Here is a 22,729-nt window from a genome sequence, read left to right as displayed (position 1 = left end):
TTAATAAATTTAGTTACATAAAAATATATAGTTAATAGTATACTAGTTTAAGTACATTATATATATACAATCAATTTAGTAATCAAAGTCAATAGAGAAAATTAAATATACAATAAAAAAAAATTTTCTCATTTATAATATACATATATATCGTATATAAAAAAAGTCACAATAAATACCAACAAATTTGACATTTAAGAGATTAATTGAATTGATTTGTTGTTGTAATGTTTAGTTAGACATTGTATATATATAGTATAAATTATTTACTATAAATAAATAAATATATTAGTAGATTACATACTAGTATTTTAATTTGATTTTTTTTGTAATTTATATATCTATAAAATTAATTAATTAATTAATTAGATATATATAACAATATATATTAGAAATATTCTATAATGTATACTACAGTATAACAACATAATAAATCACAATTTTTTGTGTTAAATTTAACAAATTATTATTATTGATAATTATTTACTATAAATAAATATGTTATAGATTTACGAAATAATAATAATAATAATATAATTGTTAAATAAATAATTTATTTTTACAATAAAACTACCACAATATAAACATTAATAGTATAACTAAAATCAATGTTTCAGTTCCGTAATTATTGTCATTATCGGGCAAAAAAATTACGGGAAAGTTGCCGGCATCTCCTCTATGATGTTCACAATTTTGTATCATATTTAAAAAAAAATAATAATAAAAATAATGGGAATGATATAAATAGTATTTAATTTATATATATAATATACAATAATAACAAAACAATTATACACAGATATATATAAATATAATAATTACTATATTATGGAAATTTTTATGGAAAATAATTAGATTTTTATATATATATATATATTATTTCTAATAATAATATTATTATTATATTATTTAATTATTATGTGACACCAATTTATAACAATTATATTATACATCTGTGTCTAACTCTATCTCTCTCTATGTGTATGTTTACTGTCTTTATATATATATATATAATTTTATATATAAATATAGATATCTATATAATAATAATAATAATATACTAAAATTTGAAATAAATTGTTAAACACTACCAACAACTAATAATAGTAGTAAATATAGTTTATATATCTCCAATGACTGACTGTCCTGAATTGGCCACCCACGCAGCACCAGTATGTTTTTTTTGTGGATACAATAATAACACAATAATATAATACAGTAGTAGACTACTGGAGCCGCCGCTTACAATAATACAGTACAATAACAATAAAATATTTAGTTTTTTTTTATTAAATAGACTATTATACATGTATATACTGTATATACTCACACAGTGTAATATTACCAGAATCGTTATATACACAATTAATATAATATTTAATTAATTAATATATATTATATATATAGATTCTGTATATATATATATATATATATATATATATAAATACAGTCCAAGTAATGGCCTAATCTGCTACTGTACCAAATGGTTACATGAGTCCAGCATACCATTAGACACACTGTATTTATTATTTAGCTAACTGGCCTTTTTTTATATATACAGTATATATAATTATCTAGACATGTACTGTACTTAAGGTTTGTATGTTATCTCCATCGCTATGGTTTACTATGTGAAGGGTGGGGAGTGATGGGAGGGAGTAGTATATGTTAGAGGATGAGGATTGCACTCATATATTCTGTATATATATATAGGCTGACCAAACACACAGTGGTTACACTGGGAGCACCGTTTGATTTTTAAAAAAAAATTATTAAGTAATATACTGTAGTTATATGTATGTGTGTGTGTGTGTGTGTGTGTGTGAGCACATGTAGGTGTTTCTCATATCTATCTATAAATAAAACATAAATATTTATATTAAATAGTTTTTATGCAAAATAAAAAAAAAGATTTTACATTTGTTTAGCTAATTATACAGTAATAGTAATAAATAATAATAAAAAATAATAATAAAGTTTTTAATTAAATATTAACTATATTTTTTTAGAATTATTGATAGTTATAAATAATACAAATAATATAAATAATAATAAAATTTTCAATTAAAAATAAGATTTTTTTTAAATTATTGATTTTTCTTTTATTATTAATATTATTTTTTATATCGTTTTTTATATTTAGTTTAATAAATTATAAAATATAATCTATAAATCATTTATTTACTATTAGTTACTGTATTTTTAAAAAAATATATATTAGATAATTACATTAAAATAATTATAAATGATATATATATTTTTGTAATTTTTTAAAAATAAAGTAAATACTAACAAATAGTAACTATAATTTAATTATAGAATTTTAATTAATCTTAAATTTTAAAATTAAAATAAATGATTATAAATTATAAATTTTTTTATAATTCAAATATATTATATATTCAAACTATTTTGTTACTAATTATTATAATTTTTCTATGAAAACAAATGTTAATAATTTTGACTAAAAGTATTTTGTTTTTTTGTTGTTGTATACTATAAAACAACAATAATATAAATATCAGGAATTGTTTTGTTGTTGTTGTTGTTGTATTAGAAATATTTTATTTGACGGTCAGCCTAAAAATTGGGGGCACAGTTAGGTTTTTTTTTAATATAAAAAAAGTATACAATGTGTGTTTCCCTTATCATACATGTATGTTTATATTATCAGAGAGAGAGAGAGAGAGAGAGAGAGAGAGAGAGAGAGAGAGAGTTTGACGTCAAACACAATATTCTGTATATATATATGTGTGTTGTTTGGATCAATAGTATGGATGGCATGGAGTAGTTGGTTGTTATTCGCCATTCTCTCTCTTTCTATGGCTAACAGTGCTCTCTATTACATATATTCTCTATCTTTTTATCACAGACTCACTCCACTTACTCTTTACTATTTAATTTTCTAGCACTCACTCACTCACTCACACACACTATCTATCCTTTATATATATATTATACAAGCATTTAATAATAAAATACAGTACAGTATAGCACACATATACCTGTTTGCTATGTGTGTGTGTGTGTAAATGTGTGGGCCATTAAATATTATAACAACCAGCAGTGTCGCACACATACCGTACATACATAACAAAAAAACATATACACAATAACAGCACCAGTAGTTTTTATTTGTAATGATGAATAAATAAATATATATATATATATTTTTTGGTGTGTGTGTGTATAATAAAAATATATATATTTTTAATTGTATTTTTTAAGGTAGTATTAAAGTAGTAGTAGTTAATTGTTGGTTAACTAAATATATATATATATATATCTATGATATATAATAATAATTTGGTTGACATTTATTCAATACAATATGTAACCAAAACCAGAGACAAACAGCTAACTAACTAATAATTAAAAAAATATGGAGTAATAATAATAATAATAATCGTAAAAATATATTTATATAATTTTGTGATACTATCCAGTTTATGTGGCTTATCCATTAAGTTGGTTGATTGGTGTCTGAGTGTGTAGGTGGGTGCCCGACATTTGTTATTATCAACAATAACAAACCAAACAAAAAAATCTGGTCAACCATATTGTGTGTTTGTGTGATAATCTGTTTTTTAATTTTATTTTGTAATTGTCTATAAAGATAATCCCAATTAAATAATAATAAATATATATTTATATAATAGTATTATAAAGAATTGTCACCAAAAAAAAAAACATCAAAGAAGTCGAAGAAACCCTTTGAAAGCCACTTCACTGCTAGACATTGAAGATCTGTTGTGTGGGAAGAGATAGAGAGAGTCGGAGAGAGTGGTCACCAAAAAAAAATCAATCTTCAGTTGTATTAACCGACTGAAGGTGTTTATCATCGATGATCACAACAACAACAATATATTAATCAATTGATAATCAACAACAACAACAACAACATCGACAACAACAACAAAGATAATGATTTATTGTCGGCTATTGTTGTCGATGGTGGCCATCATTCTGGTTGGCAATCAGTTTAACAATATTGCGGCCAACGATAACGTCGGTATGTATTTTAAGTTTTTTAGTTATTGTAATTAATTGATAAATTTTTTTATTGATAAATTAGGTATTAATAAAAATAATATATTATTTTAAAAAATAAATTTATTGAATAATATTTTTAAAAAATTTGTTTTATGTTTTTTTTGTTATTGAAAACAAACAAATTATTTACAATATGTTTTGTTTTGTATGTGTGAATAAAATATGGCTTATTTTCAATACATATTATAAATGTATAAATATATATATATTTATTTATTTAAAAAAATATAGCATCTGCTACTAATATTAGTAAATAGTTTTAATTTTATAAATATAAATATATATAATTATGTTTTATAAAATAATAATAATAATAATCCATTATCTAATATAAAATAGTAATTATGATAATAATATTGATTATATTGAAAAATTTTTTTTAATAATCTATACATTAATATATTGTGTTTGATATTGTATATAATTTATATATAAATTTTTCAAGGTATATAAATATTTTATAATACAGTATATATATATAAATAATAACTTATGTATATTTTATTAGATTAGATTATAAATTATATATCAATATATATACTATATAAAGTATACAGTATATATATATATTATATATATATATATATATATATATATATATATATATATATATATATATATATATATATATATATATATATATATATACATTAATGTATATATATATATTACATTATACATTAATGTATATCATATTATTACTTTTGAATTAAAATATTTATAGAGATTTTTATGAATTTATTAGAAATCAAAGTATTATTTACAGATATATATATATATATAAATATATATACATACAGTATATATATAATACAGGTATTCATAAATATATAGTACTGTAGCTATTGTTGTATTAATTTTCAATGGCATTAACTTATTAAATACTGATTTTATTTATTATAATTGCAAATTTAATATTACAATTATAATCTATTTCTATGAGAATCTTATTTGCAATTAATTAATTTTTTGTGTAAATTTATTTATTATTAATTTTTGAAAGTTATTATTCGCATTAATTAATTGTTTTTTTTTTTTTGAAGTTACTATTTATCATGATATTACCGGTACGATATATTGATAATCATTATAATATAGATATGGAATTTATATATATATATATATATTAAATAATAGAAAATAAGATAATAATAATTTGTAATAATATGTTTTTAAAAAAATTATTATATAATATATTTATATATTTTTTTAAATGTCAAGTTATATAATGATAGCACTTATATAATAAGTTAATCGATTGATTGTCTAATAATTATTAATTTATATAATTTTTTATTTTTTCTAACTATTAAATATATAAAATATTTTTCATATGAATTGTATAAATACAGTAATAATAATAATAATAATATGAATATATTCAATATCAATATATATATAAATCCCACGCAAAAAAATATAAATACTTATTAAATCATTTTTTTAAATAGTTTTATTTTATATAAAACTAAAGAAAAACTAATCATAATTGAAAAAAACATTAGCAGTATTTAAATATAAAATCTATAACTAAAATAAAATAAAATTACATATTTTGACATTTATATATTAAATTAATATATATAATATAGACAGTTATTATATATATATATAAATTATATATACTGTATATTGCTTTTAGTAAATTATATAATACTAATAACAACTAATTTTAATTAATTATTTTAGCTAAAAAAATATTGAATTTTAATTTAAGGCATAAAATCTTTTTGATTATTATTATTAAAATTGTTTTTATCAAATTTCATTTTAAAATCTCTAAATAAATATACCGTATATATATATATATATAATATTAAATAAAAATGAAAATAATAATAAATAAAAAAATTTATTATAAAATATTAAATAATAAATAGTATGAAATTTTAAATAATCTATATTTATATATATATTTTTGTATTTTGTAAAATCAATAGGAAATATTTAGATAAATATTATGTTAGTTTAGATTTTAAAATATTAATAATAAAATTTTTATTTATTATCATTTTTCTATATATATATATATATATTTATAAATATTAAAATAAAATTTGATAAAATATTGATACTTTATATATAAATATCTATTTACTGTATATATATATATAACAACTAAGTGATGACTTTTTTTATATTTTATTTTATAAGTCAAAGTCGGATCTCCTGTTGCTCAGTGACATTGGATTTCAGTTATTAGGGTTAGATAGTTATGGATATATATATATATATATATATATATATATATAGTGATGTACCGATTGCAAAATGCGCAATTGCATTGGTCGGAAATTGCGTGAAATTGCCGCAATTGCAAAAAGCTCGATTGCGAAAATCGCAATTGTAACATAGAACAATTTATAATTTTTTAAAAATTAACAAAATTTAAATGGTAAAGCAATATGAATAAAAACATAAATTAATTATATAAATTTTAATCATTTTATCATAAAATGTTGCCATCTAAAACCATGTTAAAAATAATAATAAATTAGTAAATTATCTTAATCTATAGTAAATCAAATTTTTAACGTTGTCAAAGTTAATTTTTATACATTCCCTCATGCGCGCAATTTCAAGCAATTTCAAGCAATTTTCAGCAATTGCGGCAATCGAAAATTGAATTGCAAAAAATTACCAACACTATATATATATATATAAAATTTATTTTTTCTTTATGATTAACTTTATTACATACACTATTTATTTGATATTATTGTATGTGAACTATTTATTGGAAATATATATATATGTGTTTATTATTATTATTGTAAACACATTTCATCTATTTAATATATATTTATATATATAACACTTTATACAGTATATATATGTATATATACTGTAAGTTTCTATTGATTAAAACTACAGTCTAATTCAATTTAACGTTTTGTTTAACACAACATGATATCTAAGAAAAAGATATAGAAAATCATTGTATGATTTTTTTTTGATTTTTATAGTTAAATCTCATTGGGAAACAAAAAGTGATTTTTATTGAAAAGTGTTAAATATATATATACAGTATATATTGATATAGTATATATATATCAATAAATTTTTATATAAATGGGTTTAAATAGTTTTTTTTTTGAATAAACAAGATTTGGTTCAATTTGTATGTTATTTTTTTGTGGTGTTGTTTTTGTGTGATTTTTGTTTTAGTGATCTCCAAAAAATCTAATAAAATAAAATTTATTATATTTTAGGTTTTTTGTTTTTGTTTTGGCTTTTTTATACTAAATAAATAAATATATATATTTATACAAAAGTTTTACAAAAATTATACAAAATTTTTTCTTGTTGTTGTTGTAAAACATTTGTATTATATATATATTGTTTTGTATTTATTTAATAATAATATAAATATGCTAATAATTTAATTACTGTTTCTAAATATATATATATATATATTTATATTAATATACTGTATATATATACTGTATATATATATATATATATATATATATACAGTATATATATATTATACATTAGTAAATTGTTAAATAGAGTATATTGTTTAATTATTTAATTTTGTTTAATCATTATACTGTATACTGTATATATATATATAAATAAAATATTTATTAAATATTTATAGTTATACAGTATATAGTATTAAATTATTATACAGTTATGGTTGGTTACAATCGCTTAATGAATAATTCAAATATAAAACTAACACTTGTTGTTTTTATTAACTATTGATAATATAAAGTAAATTTAATCAATTTTTTTTAAAAAAAATGTATAAAACAGATTAAAAAATAATAAATAACAATAAGATATCTTTTTTTTGAATATTAGTTAATGACTATTAAAATAATTGTTAATTATGTAGTAGTAGTAGTAGTAGTAGTAGTAGTAGTAGTAGTAGTAGTAGTAGTATATGTTTGAATGTATTATGATTTTGACGCTGACATATGTTTTTTATTTTATTAAATTTTTTAAAAATTTAAAATTTACACTAAATCAAACAAAACTAAAAAAAATGTTTATATTATATAAATAATTTTGTTTTTTATATTTCATTTAACTATTATCTAGAATCTAGTTATTTTGTTTAAATGTAGTTTTAAATTATTTATAATAATTGTTAGGAGATTTATAAAACTGATTAGAAATTGCTTTAAATAATTTGTTTTAAAAAATTTTTTGTTTTCTTTAACTATCAATGATTTATATATTTATTTTGTTGTTGTTGTTGTTATGTTGTGAATCAATTCCCAGAATCGTTTACATAATTAATTATACAAATTTTTTTAATTAAAATAAATTGCCCTTGATAACATATTTATAAAGTATCTTTTAAATATTTTAGATATCAAACTTAGATGTAATATATATATATATATATATACCAGTATATAAATTATAGTTTATTTATGTATAATACTTTTAGGATTTATATAAATTTACATTAATTTAAAATGTAATTTATTTATTTATTTTTTTTATAAATTTATCTTATTTCTAAGTACAGTATTTATTATATATATAAATATTTAAATTATTATTTAAATATAATAATATTAATTTGTAATGTATAGTTTTATTATAGTGTAGTTTCTAAATATAATTTTTAAAAAATAAATATTATAAATATTATAAATTATTTTTAGCACCACAATTTTTATATAAATATATTAATTTTTTATTTATATTAAATATATTTTTATTAATACAGTATATATATATGAGTATAGAAATAATTATTGATTTATTATGATAATAATTTAATTTAATAAACTACTATAGTTTATATCAATTAAATATAATAATGATAATAATAATAATGTAAGCTATATTTGTTAATATATCAACTGGAAATATATATATATATATTTTAGTTTATTATTAATGTCTTAGCTGTATATACAAAATATATTACAGTTATATACCAGTTATATAATTTATGTTTTATTATTATTATTGTAAGTAAATATACTGTATATATATATATATATATATATATAAATATAATAAAAATTGCAATAAATTATATACTATAATAACTTTAATATGAAATATAGAGATTCAATATATATATACATTACTATAGATATTAAGTATTTAATAATATAATTTTAAAATATTATTGTATTTAAATAAATAAAATAGTTTTATTTAAAAAATAATAATAACTAAAAATTTGTTTATTAATATTAATTTTATTATTATTATATCAATAGGTTGTCTATTCAGTGATGAACTTTGTGATCAACTGGAAGTATGTTTAGATGGTATGTATTGATAACTAAGTTTAATATATATATATATATATATATATATATAATATAATATTTTTAATTTATTTTTTAAAAATTAATTAAAAACAGTCAACAAAATAATTATCTGATAATTATAATAATTATATGGCAGTTTGACATTTAGATATATATATATTTAGACTTGGATATATTTTTTGATATTTATTTATATTTTATTTAATAATCATTTTTTAAATATATATATATATTATATAACAAAATATTTAAAATAAAATAAATAATTTTTTTTGATGTTTAGTTATTATATAAGTTTATCAGATGAGATATTAAGTTTAATTAATGTGTTAACAAATGTTAATGTAATTAAAATGTCTAAAAATAAACTGTCAAATATTTAGCTGGAATTGATGCTAATTATATCATTTAGATTGAATATTATTAATATATCTAATTATATATACTGTATATATACTAATAATAAATTCAATTTCAATTTTTTTCAATGTAATAAATATTCAACAATCTATTATTATTGATTGAACTAATCTTTAATACACATTAATAGTTTAAATTTTTTAAATAAAAAATTATTATAAATTTTATTCAATATATATATATATATATATATATATATATATTATTAGACAACGCATTTGGACGGTGCGAGCGGGTAGAGGACCTGACCGCTGGCCAAACACTGGCCACTTATCAGCACTCGTTAAATGATAAAACATTGAGACTGTTGGAGACCGAAATGCAACGATTGTATGAATCGGGCAATCGTTGGGATAATGATTATACACAGTGTGTCGTCAAACAAATACTTTATACCCACCGATTGCATATTGATTACGATCCGGGATTATGCTCACGGCTACTACATTTGACCGCACAGAGCACCGTATGATATATTTTTATATTTATTTATTGATATGACTGTGTGTGTGTGTGTGTGTGTTTGTATGTGTGTGTGTGTGTGTGTGTGTGTGTGTGTGTGTGTGTGTGTGTGTGTGTGTGTGTGTGAGAGTATAGTTGTAAACTGTATTGTTTGGTTACTGACCTTTACCATATCAAGTGCACACACACACACACACACACACACACATAAATACATACATATATACAACACACACACACACACACACACACACACACACACACATAAATACATACATATATACAACACACACACATACATACATAAAAAACACACACACACACAGACATGAATGCTTACATACAGACAGACAAACATAAATGGTTTGACAATTCAATAAATCACTTATTTTTTCACATATATATATATAATACAGTATTATTATTATTATTATAAGCTATTAATATTATTAAACACACAATAATAAATGGCAAACAAACAAACAAAATTCATTAATTGATTTTTTTTCTCTCTCTCTCTCACCATTTATTATATACTATATATATATATATATACTATATATATTCATTGCCTACCCTATCATGTTTTAACTACAGGGGCCCAAAACCATAGACACCAATCGCAAGAAACCCTATTCAACGCAATCAGACATTGAATACATACCGGACTACGAGTCAGACTTTGCCAAAGAGCTGTTCTTGCGTTTGGACGACAACAACAAAGATAATAGCAATCGTAAAACTGGTGACAATCGCTATCAATTTGATTATAAAACAATGAAACGTATGGATAATAAAATCAAAATTGATGACAAAGTTTTCAAGTTTATCAAAAAGTTGATTAAAGAAAAATTAATAGACAATGGCATCGATGATGATATTATAGGCTATGATTTGCCGAAACATAAGGTTTGTATCACATAAGTAGTCTCTCTCTCTCTCTCTCTCTCTCTCTCTCTCTCTCTCTTTACTTTGACATAATAGACCATATGTTATATAAATCTTAATTATATAGTATATAATATACCGTATAAACATATACTGTATATTTAACAACTTGTAGATATAAAAATTTATATACTGTATATATATATAGTAATAATTTTTTTTACTGAATATATAATAATATAATATATAGTATTGTCTAATAAAATTAAAAAAATATATTTAATTATATAGTTTTTATTTAAATTTTATTTTTTCAATTTAACAGTAGTATATATTTATTAGTTTTTTTTGCTAAAAAAATATATTCATTGAATATATATATATAACATACTGATTATCATACAGTTATATCATCAGATTATATAACTATTGACTATTAATTATAATACAATATATTGTTTAGTAATAACTGTAAAAAATACAACTAATATTAATATAAAAATTTTAAATCAATTTTTTATTTTTACAATAAATATGAAATAGATTGCAGTCGTGGATGAAACTGATCTATCGTTTGATAACAACAACAATGACAACAAGCCGTCATTATTTTATGATAAAAGTGGTAATATTATTGAATGGCTGCCCATCATCACTGATGATATCGATGTTGTCAATGATGATGATGTCGATGATGATGATCAAGATATCATTGGTGTTGTTGATACCGGTGCTCATACAGGAGGAAGAGCAGCAGCAGCGCCGGCAGTTGTATCGCCTGAGTTGTTAGAAAAATCGATATTGAAATCAGTTTCCCAGTTGAATGGTGGCGACATAGACTCCATGAGCTTACTATTAAACAGACCATTATATTTCAAACCGATTATAACTACTGGTAGTAGGGGTCAGCTCTAACTCTATTATTAATATTTTCTATATATATATATACTAATATACATTGATATACTGTATATATATATATATTAATTTTTTGTTTGTTTCAATAATGATAATTAAAAAAAACAGTATATAATAGTATATAATATTTATAGGTAGTGATTTCTACTACTATCTACTACTACTACTACTACTACTACCCGTAATTAGGACTGTCCTCTAATTAAAGCATCTAAACTCTACCCCAATATATATTTATATTTATATATGTCACTAAATTATCTATTGGTTATTTGATAAAATTATATACAAAATTAAGCTATTAGTTTTTTTTAATATAAAAATTAGCATCTATACATAGTATTTTTTTATTGATGATTAAAAATACAACATAATTTGATATATATATATATATATATATATATTAATAGATAATAATATACAGTAAATTTTCATAATTATTTTTTAACTAATTTATATAATAGTTTAAGTAAACAAATTGTAAATATAGTTAAAGATAATAATATTTTTTTTCTACGCAAGTAATCTCTATTATACTGTAGTTAACAGATAGTTAAATAATTTACAATATAATTACCGATAAATTAAAAAAAAATACAGTAATTGTTATTTTAATATACAGTATCATACAATAAAAAAAACTATCTATTATATACATAATATACTGTTTATATCAATTAATAATAATATATATATATATATATATAAACAAAATATTTAAATTATTATTTTCTAAAATTACTAATTTAATTATTATTATTATTATTTTTGCCGACATTTGAAACAAACAAACAATCAGATGACACACCTGATGAAGACAATAGTAATGTTGATGAAGAAAACGGAAACAACAACAACAACAACCTATTTAGACAACTGATTGATGGCAGACAACAACAACAGGATTATGGCAACAATTATAATGAATTACTGGACAATAACCTGATGCCAGCTGATGGCTACAATGATAATGATGATGATAGTCTAGTAGGTGCTGGTGTTGGTGATGACTATACCGATGCGCTATCAAGCTTTTATCGACAACATCGATACGATATTAAGAAACCTGGACCCGGATATTACATACATGAGCCGGAGGCTGCACTGGGATCTGATTCAAAGCAACAACAACAAATTGAGGTATCTATCCATTCATTTAAACATAAAATCTAAACAGTTTATAAACCCTTATATTAATATATATATATATTATATAATAATATTATATATATAAACTATTTTAGTATATCAATTCAATATAAATAATATATATATATATATTGAATTGATATATTAAAATAATTTATATATTATATATATAATTTTATTAAATAATTATGGTAATTGGATTTTTTTTAAATAATTAAATTTATGGTAATTATCGATTTGATAATTATTAATTTTTGTTGTTGATTATCTTTAATTAATTAATTAATTAATTTTTTAAATATAGTTATCAAATTATATGTGTTAGTTTTTTTGTAATTGTTATAGTGTTTAACAGATTGATGTCTAAATTTTTTTTGTTGATAAATTATATGTTAAGTACTATTTAACTATACTTAACCTGATTTATAAACTTTGACATTTTCACATAGTTTACTATTTTAGATATATAAATATATAAATATATATATATTAATAGATATATATATATATATATAACAAAACAAACAATACCAATACTCTATTGTCTTTGACACTGTATTTTATTTATATATAAATTATATATATATTTATTGTATATATATATATTGTAGTTTGTAAAATAAAACTTTTTATTTTACTAATTTTATGTATTATTAAACATTTTCAATACAAATATATAAATATATATATATATATATATATTGATAATAACTCTCATATCCATAAATTATTTATTAATAAATTTGTCTAAATATATTCTGTACAGTATATAAAGTGTTAATAACTACAATAGTATCATAATATTAAACTAGTAAACAGTATATACAGTATATAATATAAATATATTGTAGAATAATTTATGTGAATTGTAGAATATTCTATATTATTATTATTATTATTATTATTATTTTTGTATATCACGGTTGTTCCGGTGTGATCACAGTTGTGTCGGCCACTTTTGGTGGCAGAGACACGACTGGTTAGACTCAACTCAAGTCTAGTACTTTTCTGACTGTTCTACAACTCTGAAGTATCACTGCTTTTTGCATTTCATAGATCTTAGTTTTTCTGATTTCCAGTGATTCCAAACTTAGGGCCAGATTTTTCGGTATTACGGCCATTGATGACAGGATTATAGGTATGATTTCAACTTTCTTAATGCGCCACATCTTATTGATCTCATAGGCCAAGTCTGTATATTTTCGGCGTTTCTCACTATGCGTGTCCTGTAGTTTGTGTGTTAGTGGGACCGCTATGTCTATTATGTATGCCTTATCTTGATGTTTGTCTACTAGTACTATATCTGGGCGGTTGTGGGCCACAGTCTTATCTGTTCTTATTTCTTTATCCCAGTAGAGCTTGGCTCTGTTGCTTTCCATTACACTTTGTGGCTCGTATCTATAGTATGGTAATGGTTCTTTGATTAGTCCGAATCTTATTGCCAATTCCTGATGTATGATTTTGGCTACTTGGTTGTGACGGCTTAGGTACTCGGTGTTTGTGAGTACTTTACACCCGTTTAGTATATGTTCTATTGTTTCGGACTCCATATGACACATCCTGCACTTGTCTGTTGGTATATTTAGCTTTTGGATGTATTTCTGATGGTTTCGTGTCGGAATCACTCGATCTTGTATTGCCATCATGAACCCCTCTGTCTCTCCATGAAGACCGGCGTACTTCAACCATTTTGTAGACATTTCTTCGTCTACGTGTGTTTGGTTGAGTTCTGCTCTGTATCTACCGTGGAGTTCTTTTGAGGCCCATGTGTTAATCCTTTCTTTTTCATTTTGTATTTCTATTTGATGTTCATTATTGCTGAGATTTAGAGGTGTGTAGTTGTAATCAAGTGTTGATGTTATTTTGTGGAGCTCTGAGACATTGCATTTTTGTTGATGGTATTTTCTCAGCAATTCTCGCTGTTTGGCTTCAAGGCTTACAATGTTTAGTAACCCTCTACCCCCATGCTTTCTACTAACACACAGTCGTGCTACAGAACTTCTAGGGTGGTGTAGTCCAAACATTGTAAGTTGTCGCCTTATATGTCTTTCAATGGTCTCAAGTTCTGTTTTACTCCATTTTATTATTCCGAACGAGTATGTCAGTACAGGTATAGCCCAAGTGTTTATGGCTTTGAATTTGTTGTTTGAGTTTAGTTGAGATTTTAGTATTTTTATTATTCTTTGGTTTAATGTTTTCTTTATTTCTTCTTTAACTTCTGTCATTTTAGATTTATGCATTTGCTTAATTCCTAAATACTTATATATATCTCCATTTTCTAGTGCCTTTATATATCCGTTATCAGTTTCGTATTGATTTCTTTCAGAATAGACTCCTTTTTTCAGTTTCATTATAGCACATTTATCTAATCCGAATTCCATATTTATATCATTGGAGAAAGTTTCTGTTGTTTTTAGCATTGCATTTAAATCAGATTCTTTTTCGGCGTATAGTTTTAAGTCGTCCATATATAGTAGATGTGTTAGATTATATTTTGTATCACTTGATTTTAGATTTACGCCTTTTAGCTTTTTAAGTAGTGATGACAGTGGGTTTATAGCTAAGCAGAACCACAGAGGACTGAGTGAATCTCCTTGAAATATTCCTCTATTTATTTTGATTTCTGTACTTATTTTTGTTCCATTATTTGTATTGACACACAATTTAGTATTCCATTTTTTTCATCATATTTTCTAATGTGTTTATCAGTGTGTTGTCAATTTTATATAGTTTTAACACTCTTAATAACCATTTATGAGGGACTGAATCGAATGCTTTCTTATAGTCTATGTATGCCATTTCAAGATTTCTATGTTTTTGACGAGCTCTTATTGTTATGATATTGTCTATTGTTAATTGCTCTTTACAACCCATTGAGTGTTTTATACAGCCTTTTTGTTCTTCAGCTATTATGTTGTTGTTACTTAAATGATTATATATTTTTGTTGATATTATGGATGTTAGGATTTTATACATTGTTGTTAGGCAAGTGATTGGTCTATATTTGCTGGGATCTGATGTATTTTCTGTTTTTGGGAGTAGATATGTTATTCCGGAAGTGAGGAAGTCATCGGTTTGTCCTGTTTGTATTATTTTATTCATTGCTATTGCCATTGGTTGATGAACTGTTGTAAAGTGTTTATACCAGAAGTTTTGTATTTTGTCTTGTCCTGGGCTTTTCCAGTTGTGGGATTTATTGAGGGCTTCGGTTAAGTCATCTTTAATTATATTTACTGAAGTCATATGTGGTATTTTTTTATTTTCATCTTCAATATCATTTATCCAATTAGATTCTTTATATTCCTTTGGGTTACTCCAGATTTCTTTCCAGTAGTTTTCTATTTCATCTATTTGTGGTGTATTGTTATTATTGCTTGAATTTATTTTATTTTGATTTCTATAGAACATTTTTTCGTTATTATAGAACATTGTATTTTGTTTTCGTCTTTCGCTTTGTATTTTATATCTTCTAATTCTTTGTGATAGTGCTTGAACTGTTTGTTTTAATGTGTCGTTGTAATTTCGGATTATGGATTCAAATTCAGGTTTTCCAGGTTTTGTCTGTAATGATCGGTATATATCTTTTAATGATTGGTTAAGTCTTTTTGATTTGATTCCATTTAACACTTGCGTTATTCTTCCAATTATTTTTCTTTTCCCTTCTATCCGTGTATCTATTCGCTTTTGCCATTTAGGTATTACATTTTCTTGATTTGGTTTTGTTGTAGACATGTGTTCTATTTTGTAGCCTAAGAGTCTCGATACTGCTACTGCTGCACAATACGTTATTGTATTAATTGCGCTCAACGACATATTTTCTTCGATGTAATCTTTAAGTATATCATTTATCGTTATTATAGTAGATCTTGTTTTAATGCCACTTCTTATTTTTGGTAATTTAGGTCTGAATTCTATTTCAAAGTCTTTATATTGTTCTAAAGATGTTTTTAGTTCATTTTCTGCTGTTATTCTTTTTATTTCATCATTTGTATTGTTTATGTTATCTGTTGTTGTAGGTGTCTCTTCTATTTCTGGCACTACTTCTACTGTGGTATTTAATTCAGTTGTTTCATTTAATGATAGTTCATGTGCCACTTGTTGTTTGATTTCTTGTAATTCAATCGGGGATATTTTATTATTCTTTGCTAAGAATCGCCGTTGGTCTGCAATTCTTTGTTCCGTTACATTTAGTTCTGGATATTTTTGTTTGAATGCTAAGTATATTTGGTTTCTGTAATCAGTCATATTTGTTTCGAGTCGAGTTGATCTGTAGTATTCGCGCATTATCAAGGTATTCATCTCATGTGTCCATCTCATGCGCTTTTGCGATTTGTCAACCAAATTGGTCAGTTGTTGCTGAGAACCAGCTTGAACTGAAACATTTTGGAGGTTAGTCTGATTTTGTTGACTAGTCTGCGGTCGCATTACATCACAGCTTTGCCCGCATAGCACATCACTGCGTGGGATATGATGCATACTTAACGAACAGCAGTCAATGCCTACCTGCTGAACGCGGGATTTATTTGAGAGGGTACCTCCCGAACACCCCCCGTTATTCCTACGACTACGTGTAATCATATTTATATATTTTGTGGCCTTTTTACGGGGTCCCGGTCCCTAGAGAAAGCTCAACACTAACATGTGTCTATTGCCACCCATTTCTCACCACTAACATGTGTTTGTTGAAATAGGATTTTTATTTTTATTTTTTTGAAACAAAAGTGGCCATTGCGTGTGAGGACGAGTAACTACTCGAAGGGTGAAGGGACATCCTTGCGGACGTCCCTTCGGGGTGGGGGCACCTTTTTACAGGCACCCCCGGGTGGGAGCACCCTTGCGGGTACCCCCAGGTGGGCACCGATACCGAAGTACCGATACCCGGGTCGGGCAGAAACTCGTCCTCACTTAGCACCCCGCTTTCCCCATACTACTTAAGTTGGCCGTCCTAAACAGCGTTGGTTGGGCAGGGACGGGAAGCACAGTTAAAACAATTTTTTTTTTCTCAGAAAAATTGCTTTCCACATCAGGGCTCGAACTCACGATCTTACTCTCCATTACTCTACTAGCCCTACACACTAACCACTACACCACTGTGCCTCCTCTTATTATTATTATTATTATTATTATTATTATATACTTATATATAAATTGAATTGTGAAAATTATTTCCAACAAAAAAAAGAAATTATATTTACAAAAATAATATAATATTTTTTGATCGCAATGTTTGAAGAGTAGTGAGAAAACATAGTCAATAAAGTATACTATTGTAGTAAATATTTTGGCACTAAATATATATATATATATATATATATATATATCAAAGAAACCTTATGTGAATTCTAGTAATAATAATAGTAATAATAATAGTAATAATAATAATAATTTTGGTAACAATTTTTATCATATAATTTCTATTATTTTTATATTTGACGACAACCAGTGAATAGTTGGCAAATATTGATTATATAATATACTGTACTTTATATACAGTATATATATAAAATTTATATCATAATATCGTAATACAGTAGTTTTTGGAGATTATGTAAATATAAAGAGTGAAAGAGAAAGAGAGAGAGAGAGAGAGAGAGAGAGAGAGAGAGAGAGAGAGAAATTTGTATATTTTCTATACATATAATACAAAATAGATAATAATATACAGTATATACGGTATTTTGTACTGAATTATATACTACTATATTCAATACATTCAATATATATATATATATATATATACCTATATGTGGACCCTTTTATCTCTTTATTAGTTGAATAATAATAATAATAATAATATGAAAATATAAGGTATAATAATAGTAATATAGATATTAGTGAAAGTTATAATACTATTATGTCAACCCTATCATTCAAAATGTCTATATTATACAGTAATACACTATAATTAATATATATAAATGACTGGTAAATACTAACAACTAGTAGAGAGAGAAAGAAAGAGAGAGAGAGAGAGAGAGAGAGAGAGAGAGAGATTATTATGTGATTTGTTGAAACAAATAAATTATTGATGTAATTATTCAAATGAAAAATTGTTTAATATTAATATTATTATTATTATACAGTATATACTTGATATTTATATTAATTTTAATACTACTGTAATAATAATAATAATAATAATAATAATAATTTTGTTTATTAGATGATATATATATATATATATACTATGGTATAGTAGGATATGCTTAGGAATAATAATTAGATTCAAACAACAATAAAATTGATTTTTCAAATTTACAGATATAAATATATGTTGTCATTATTTAGTCAGTATTAACAATATAATACAGTATTGTACTGTACTGTTAGGTAAACATACATTTATAATATAATAAATCATCAAATATTATTGCAGAAAGTTTTGCAGAGAGAGAGAGAGAGAGAGAGCATATTATTTAAGCCGATTGTATTGTTATATAACGTTAAATCATAATTCATGACTAATTAGTCACAGATTTAAAGATTAAATTCTAGTTTTTCACTAAAACTATATTTTATATATATATATATAACATAATGAATATATATATATATACTTATAAATAGTATTATATATTTGGGTAAAATTACAATAAAACGTTAATCCCGTTGCCAATAGTGAAAAATTAGGATGAATTTAGTTAGTGATGAGTGAGTGAGTGAGTGAGCATAGAGAGAGAGAGAGAGAGAGAGAGAGAGAGAGAGAGAGAGAGACCATAAGTTATGACAACATATAAAATTTGCTAATAATTATAATCTTTCAATGAATTCAATTATTAATGCCTTATTATGTTTGTTTGAATGCATTTAATTTAAATATTATGGCTTATGATTATTATTAATAATAATATTATCATATATAAATATACAGTATATATATATATATATATATATATATATATATATATATATCTGTATATATGTTGTTATGGATGTAACAATTATTTTTTATTTTTGTTTTGTTTTTAAGGGATTTTAACTTAGTTTCCTAAATAAAAAAAACATTAAAACTTTGATTAGTATATATATATAATATTATATATTTTTATTTTTTATTATTTATTTTTCTTACGGATTAATTCATTAATTAACAACAAAAAAGTGTTTTTTTTATTTTAGTATTTTGAAAAACAAAGTTTTAAAAGTTATTAATAAGAAAATAATAGATTTTTTTAGTTTTTTAATTAGTAGTTTAATTCAATAGAATTAGTAGTTTAAGTTTATGAATAATTTATATAAAATTAATGTATTATTTATGACTAATTAAATTGTTATAATAATAATAATAATAATAATAATAATAATAATAATAATTAGTAATAATAAATAATAATTAAAATCTAAGATAATAAATAAATTAAAAATTATAGATTTAAAACTTAAAATTTATTATTGTTAATAATTATTTATAAAAATACTAAAAAAATCATTAAATTATTTAATAATTTCTATATAATATCAATACAATAAATAGTATTTTATACATTTAATTAATACAATTTATTTTATATATTGTTTTTTTGTGTGTGAATAAAATAGTATAATATAAAATATATTACATAATTAGTATTTTTTGAATAATAATAATAATAAACTTTATTATACTGTACTAATAGACATAATAGACATAATAGACATAATAGACATAAATATAAATTAATATTTAAAAACATTAATTATTTAATTTTTTTTCTTTCACACAAACAATTAATATATTAATACTCTATATATATATTATAAATTTATTTCTTAATTAATTTATTTTTAAATAATTACAGGAAACTAATGGCTTGGATGATAGTTTGGTTGACTATTATAGTAGTAGTAGTAGTCGTGAGATGGTTGACAACAATTTGGTTAACAATCAATCGGAATCAGGTTAGGAGTTAATAATAATAATAAAATAAATTTTTTTTTATTATCCCCATTACTTATTTAAGTTATTTACAAACATATATATATATATAGACACGACACATACATAATATATTTATATTGTATTAATTATATAAATACTATATATATATATTAACAATGAGATAATAATGCATTTATCTGATATACAAAAATTGGTGATTAGACTCTCTCTCTCTCTCTCTCTCAATATATATATATATATATATATATTAATAAATGATTTTATTAATGTCATCAATGTTATTATTTCCACTATTAATTAACTCACTTTATGTATTCAATTAATAGCAATTTACTATTGATATTATTATTAGTATTATTATTATTATTAGTAGTAACACTTTAAGTACAGTACTGTGTGTGTGTAATGTATTGAGAAAAAAAAGTGTTTTACTAATTACTAAATAAAATATTTAATTATATCAATCAGTAATAAATAAATAAATCAATAAATCAATATATTAAGCCTAGTTTTTTTAATATTATATTTTTTCAAAACAAAAATATTAATTAGTTATTTTTTATACAGTATTATTATTATTATATGCAATCAAATAATTTTACAAAATAAAATAATTATATTAAATGATACTTACTTGAGATATCATAAATTAATTTTTTTTAAAATATGCACATAAATAAAAATAATATCAATATGCATATGAAATAAAATATATATTAATAAATATGTATACTTAAATAAATGCATACATAATGTATAAGTATTTTTATTATTATTATTATTAAATATAATGTTTAATTTCAATTCAAATTAAATCTACTGAGTTACCAAATATTTTTAGTAATTATTTTTATTATTAAACAGTTTACTTGAAGTTATACTAATAAAAACAAAATATACAATATTTGTACATTATATACTGTATATTATATCATAGTAATTTAATATTATAGATATAAATTAATTTAGTTATTATATAATTTGATCATCAAATTTTGATGTAATATAGTAATATATATATATATATATATATATATATATTTGTATATATATACTGTATACAAAGTATACATATATATATATATATATATATATATATATATATATATATAKATAAAATATGTTACATAATAATTACATAATATTCACAGTAAAAGATAATATAATATTTTTATGATTAATTTTATTTTTTATTGTTGATATTGAATATATATATTTATTATAATATATTATTATTAAAAAAAAAATTCATGATAAATATTTTATTTTAACATATTTTTTGGTTTTATTTATTGTATTTATGTATATTACATAAAGATTATTATTACATTAGTATTAGTTTATTATTATTATTATTTTTTAAAGCAATTATTTGCTGTTTTTGTTTGTATTTTATAATAATATTATTATTATATAATGATTATGTACTGAAATATAATACAATATATATATATATATATACAAAATCTGATTGTTTTTTGTGTTTAGGAAATTAGTTTTTAATTCAAAACCAATTGCTATAACATTATATGAAAAATAATAATTTGAGGAAATTATAAATTGTTTTTTTTCTCTAAATTTCTATGTTTAACCATAAAAATAAAAAAATTTATATTTATTAATATCTAATGTTGTATATATATATATTGTAATTGCATTGAATTGTTATGCATAATATTTAGTTTTATATTAATTGAAAAAAAATCTATAA

At 21.8% G+C, this 22,729-nt stretch overlaps 1 protein-coding gene across 2 annotated transcripts in view; it reads left to right on the top strand.

Moving 5' to 3' along the window:
• Positions 1-3,318: 3,318 nt before the first annotated feature.
• Positions 3,319-22,729, top strand: part of LOC128961850 (uncharacterized) — a 78,627-nt gene continuing 59,216 nt past the window's right edge. The window contains exons 1-8 of one of the 2 annotated variants that reach the window (XM_054308150.1): positions 3,319-3,495; positions 3,660-4,012; positions 9,249-9,299; positions 9,932-10,188; positions 10,782-11,093; positions 11,616-11,976; positions 12,790-13,130; positions 20,918-21,017. In XM_054308150.1, coding sequence (XP_054164125.1) covers positions 3,925-4,012; positions 9,249-9,299; positions 9,932-10,188; positions 10,782-11,093; positions 11,616-11,976; positions 12,790-13,130; positions 20,918-21,017 — 1,510 coding nt within the window. In that variant the 5' untranslated portion in view covers positions 3,319-3,495; positions 3,660-3,924. Of the gene's footprint in view, positions 3,567-3,659; positions 4,013-9,248; positions 9,300-9,931; positions 10,189-10,781; positions 11,094-11,615; positions 11,977-12,789; positions 13,131-20,917; positions 21,018-22,729 lie in introns of both variants that reach the window. The other variant, XM_054308159.1, reaches the window with a different exon arrangement.

This window comes from Oppia nitens, unplaced genomic scaffold, assembly GCF_028296485.1.
Source record: "Oppia nitens isolate AA-2021 unplaced genomic scaffold, nextdenovo-longstitch-racon4-pilon3 scaffold14_pilon_pilon_pilon, whole genome shotgun sequence".
Lineage (NCBI taxonomy): Eukaryota > Metazoa > Arthropoda > Arachnida > Sarcoptiformes > Oppiidae > Oppia > Oppia nitens.
Note: the sequence above shows the minus strand (reverse complement) of the source record. Positions and strands in the feature narration are given on the sequence as shown.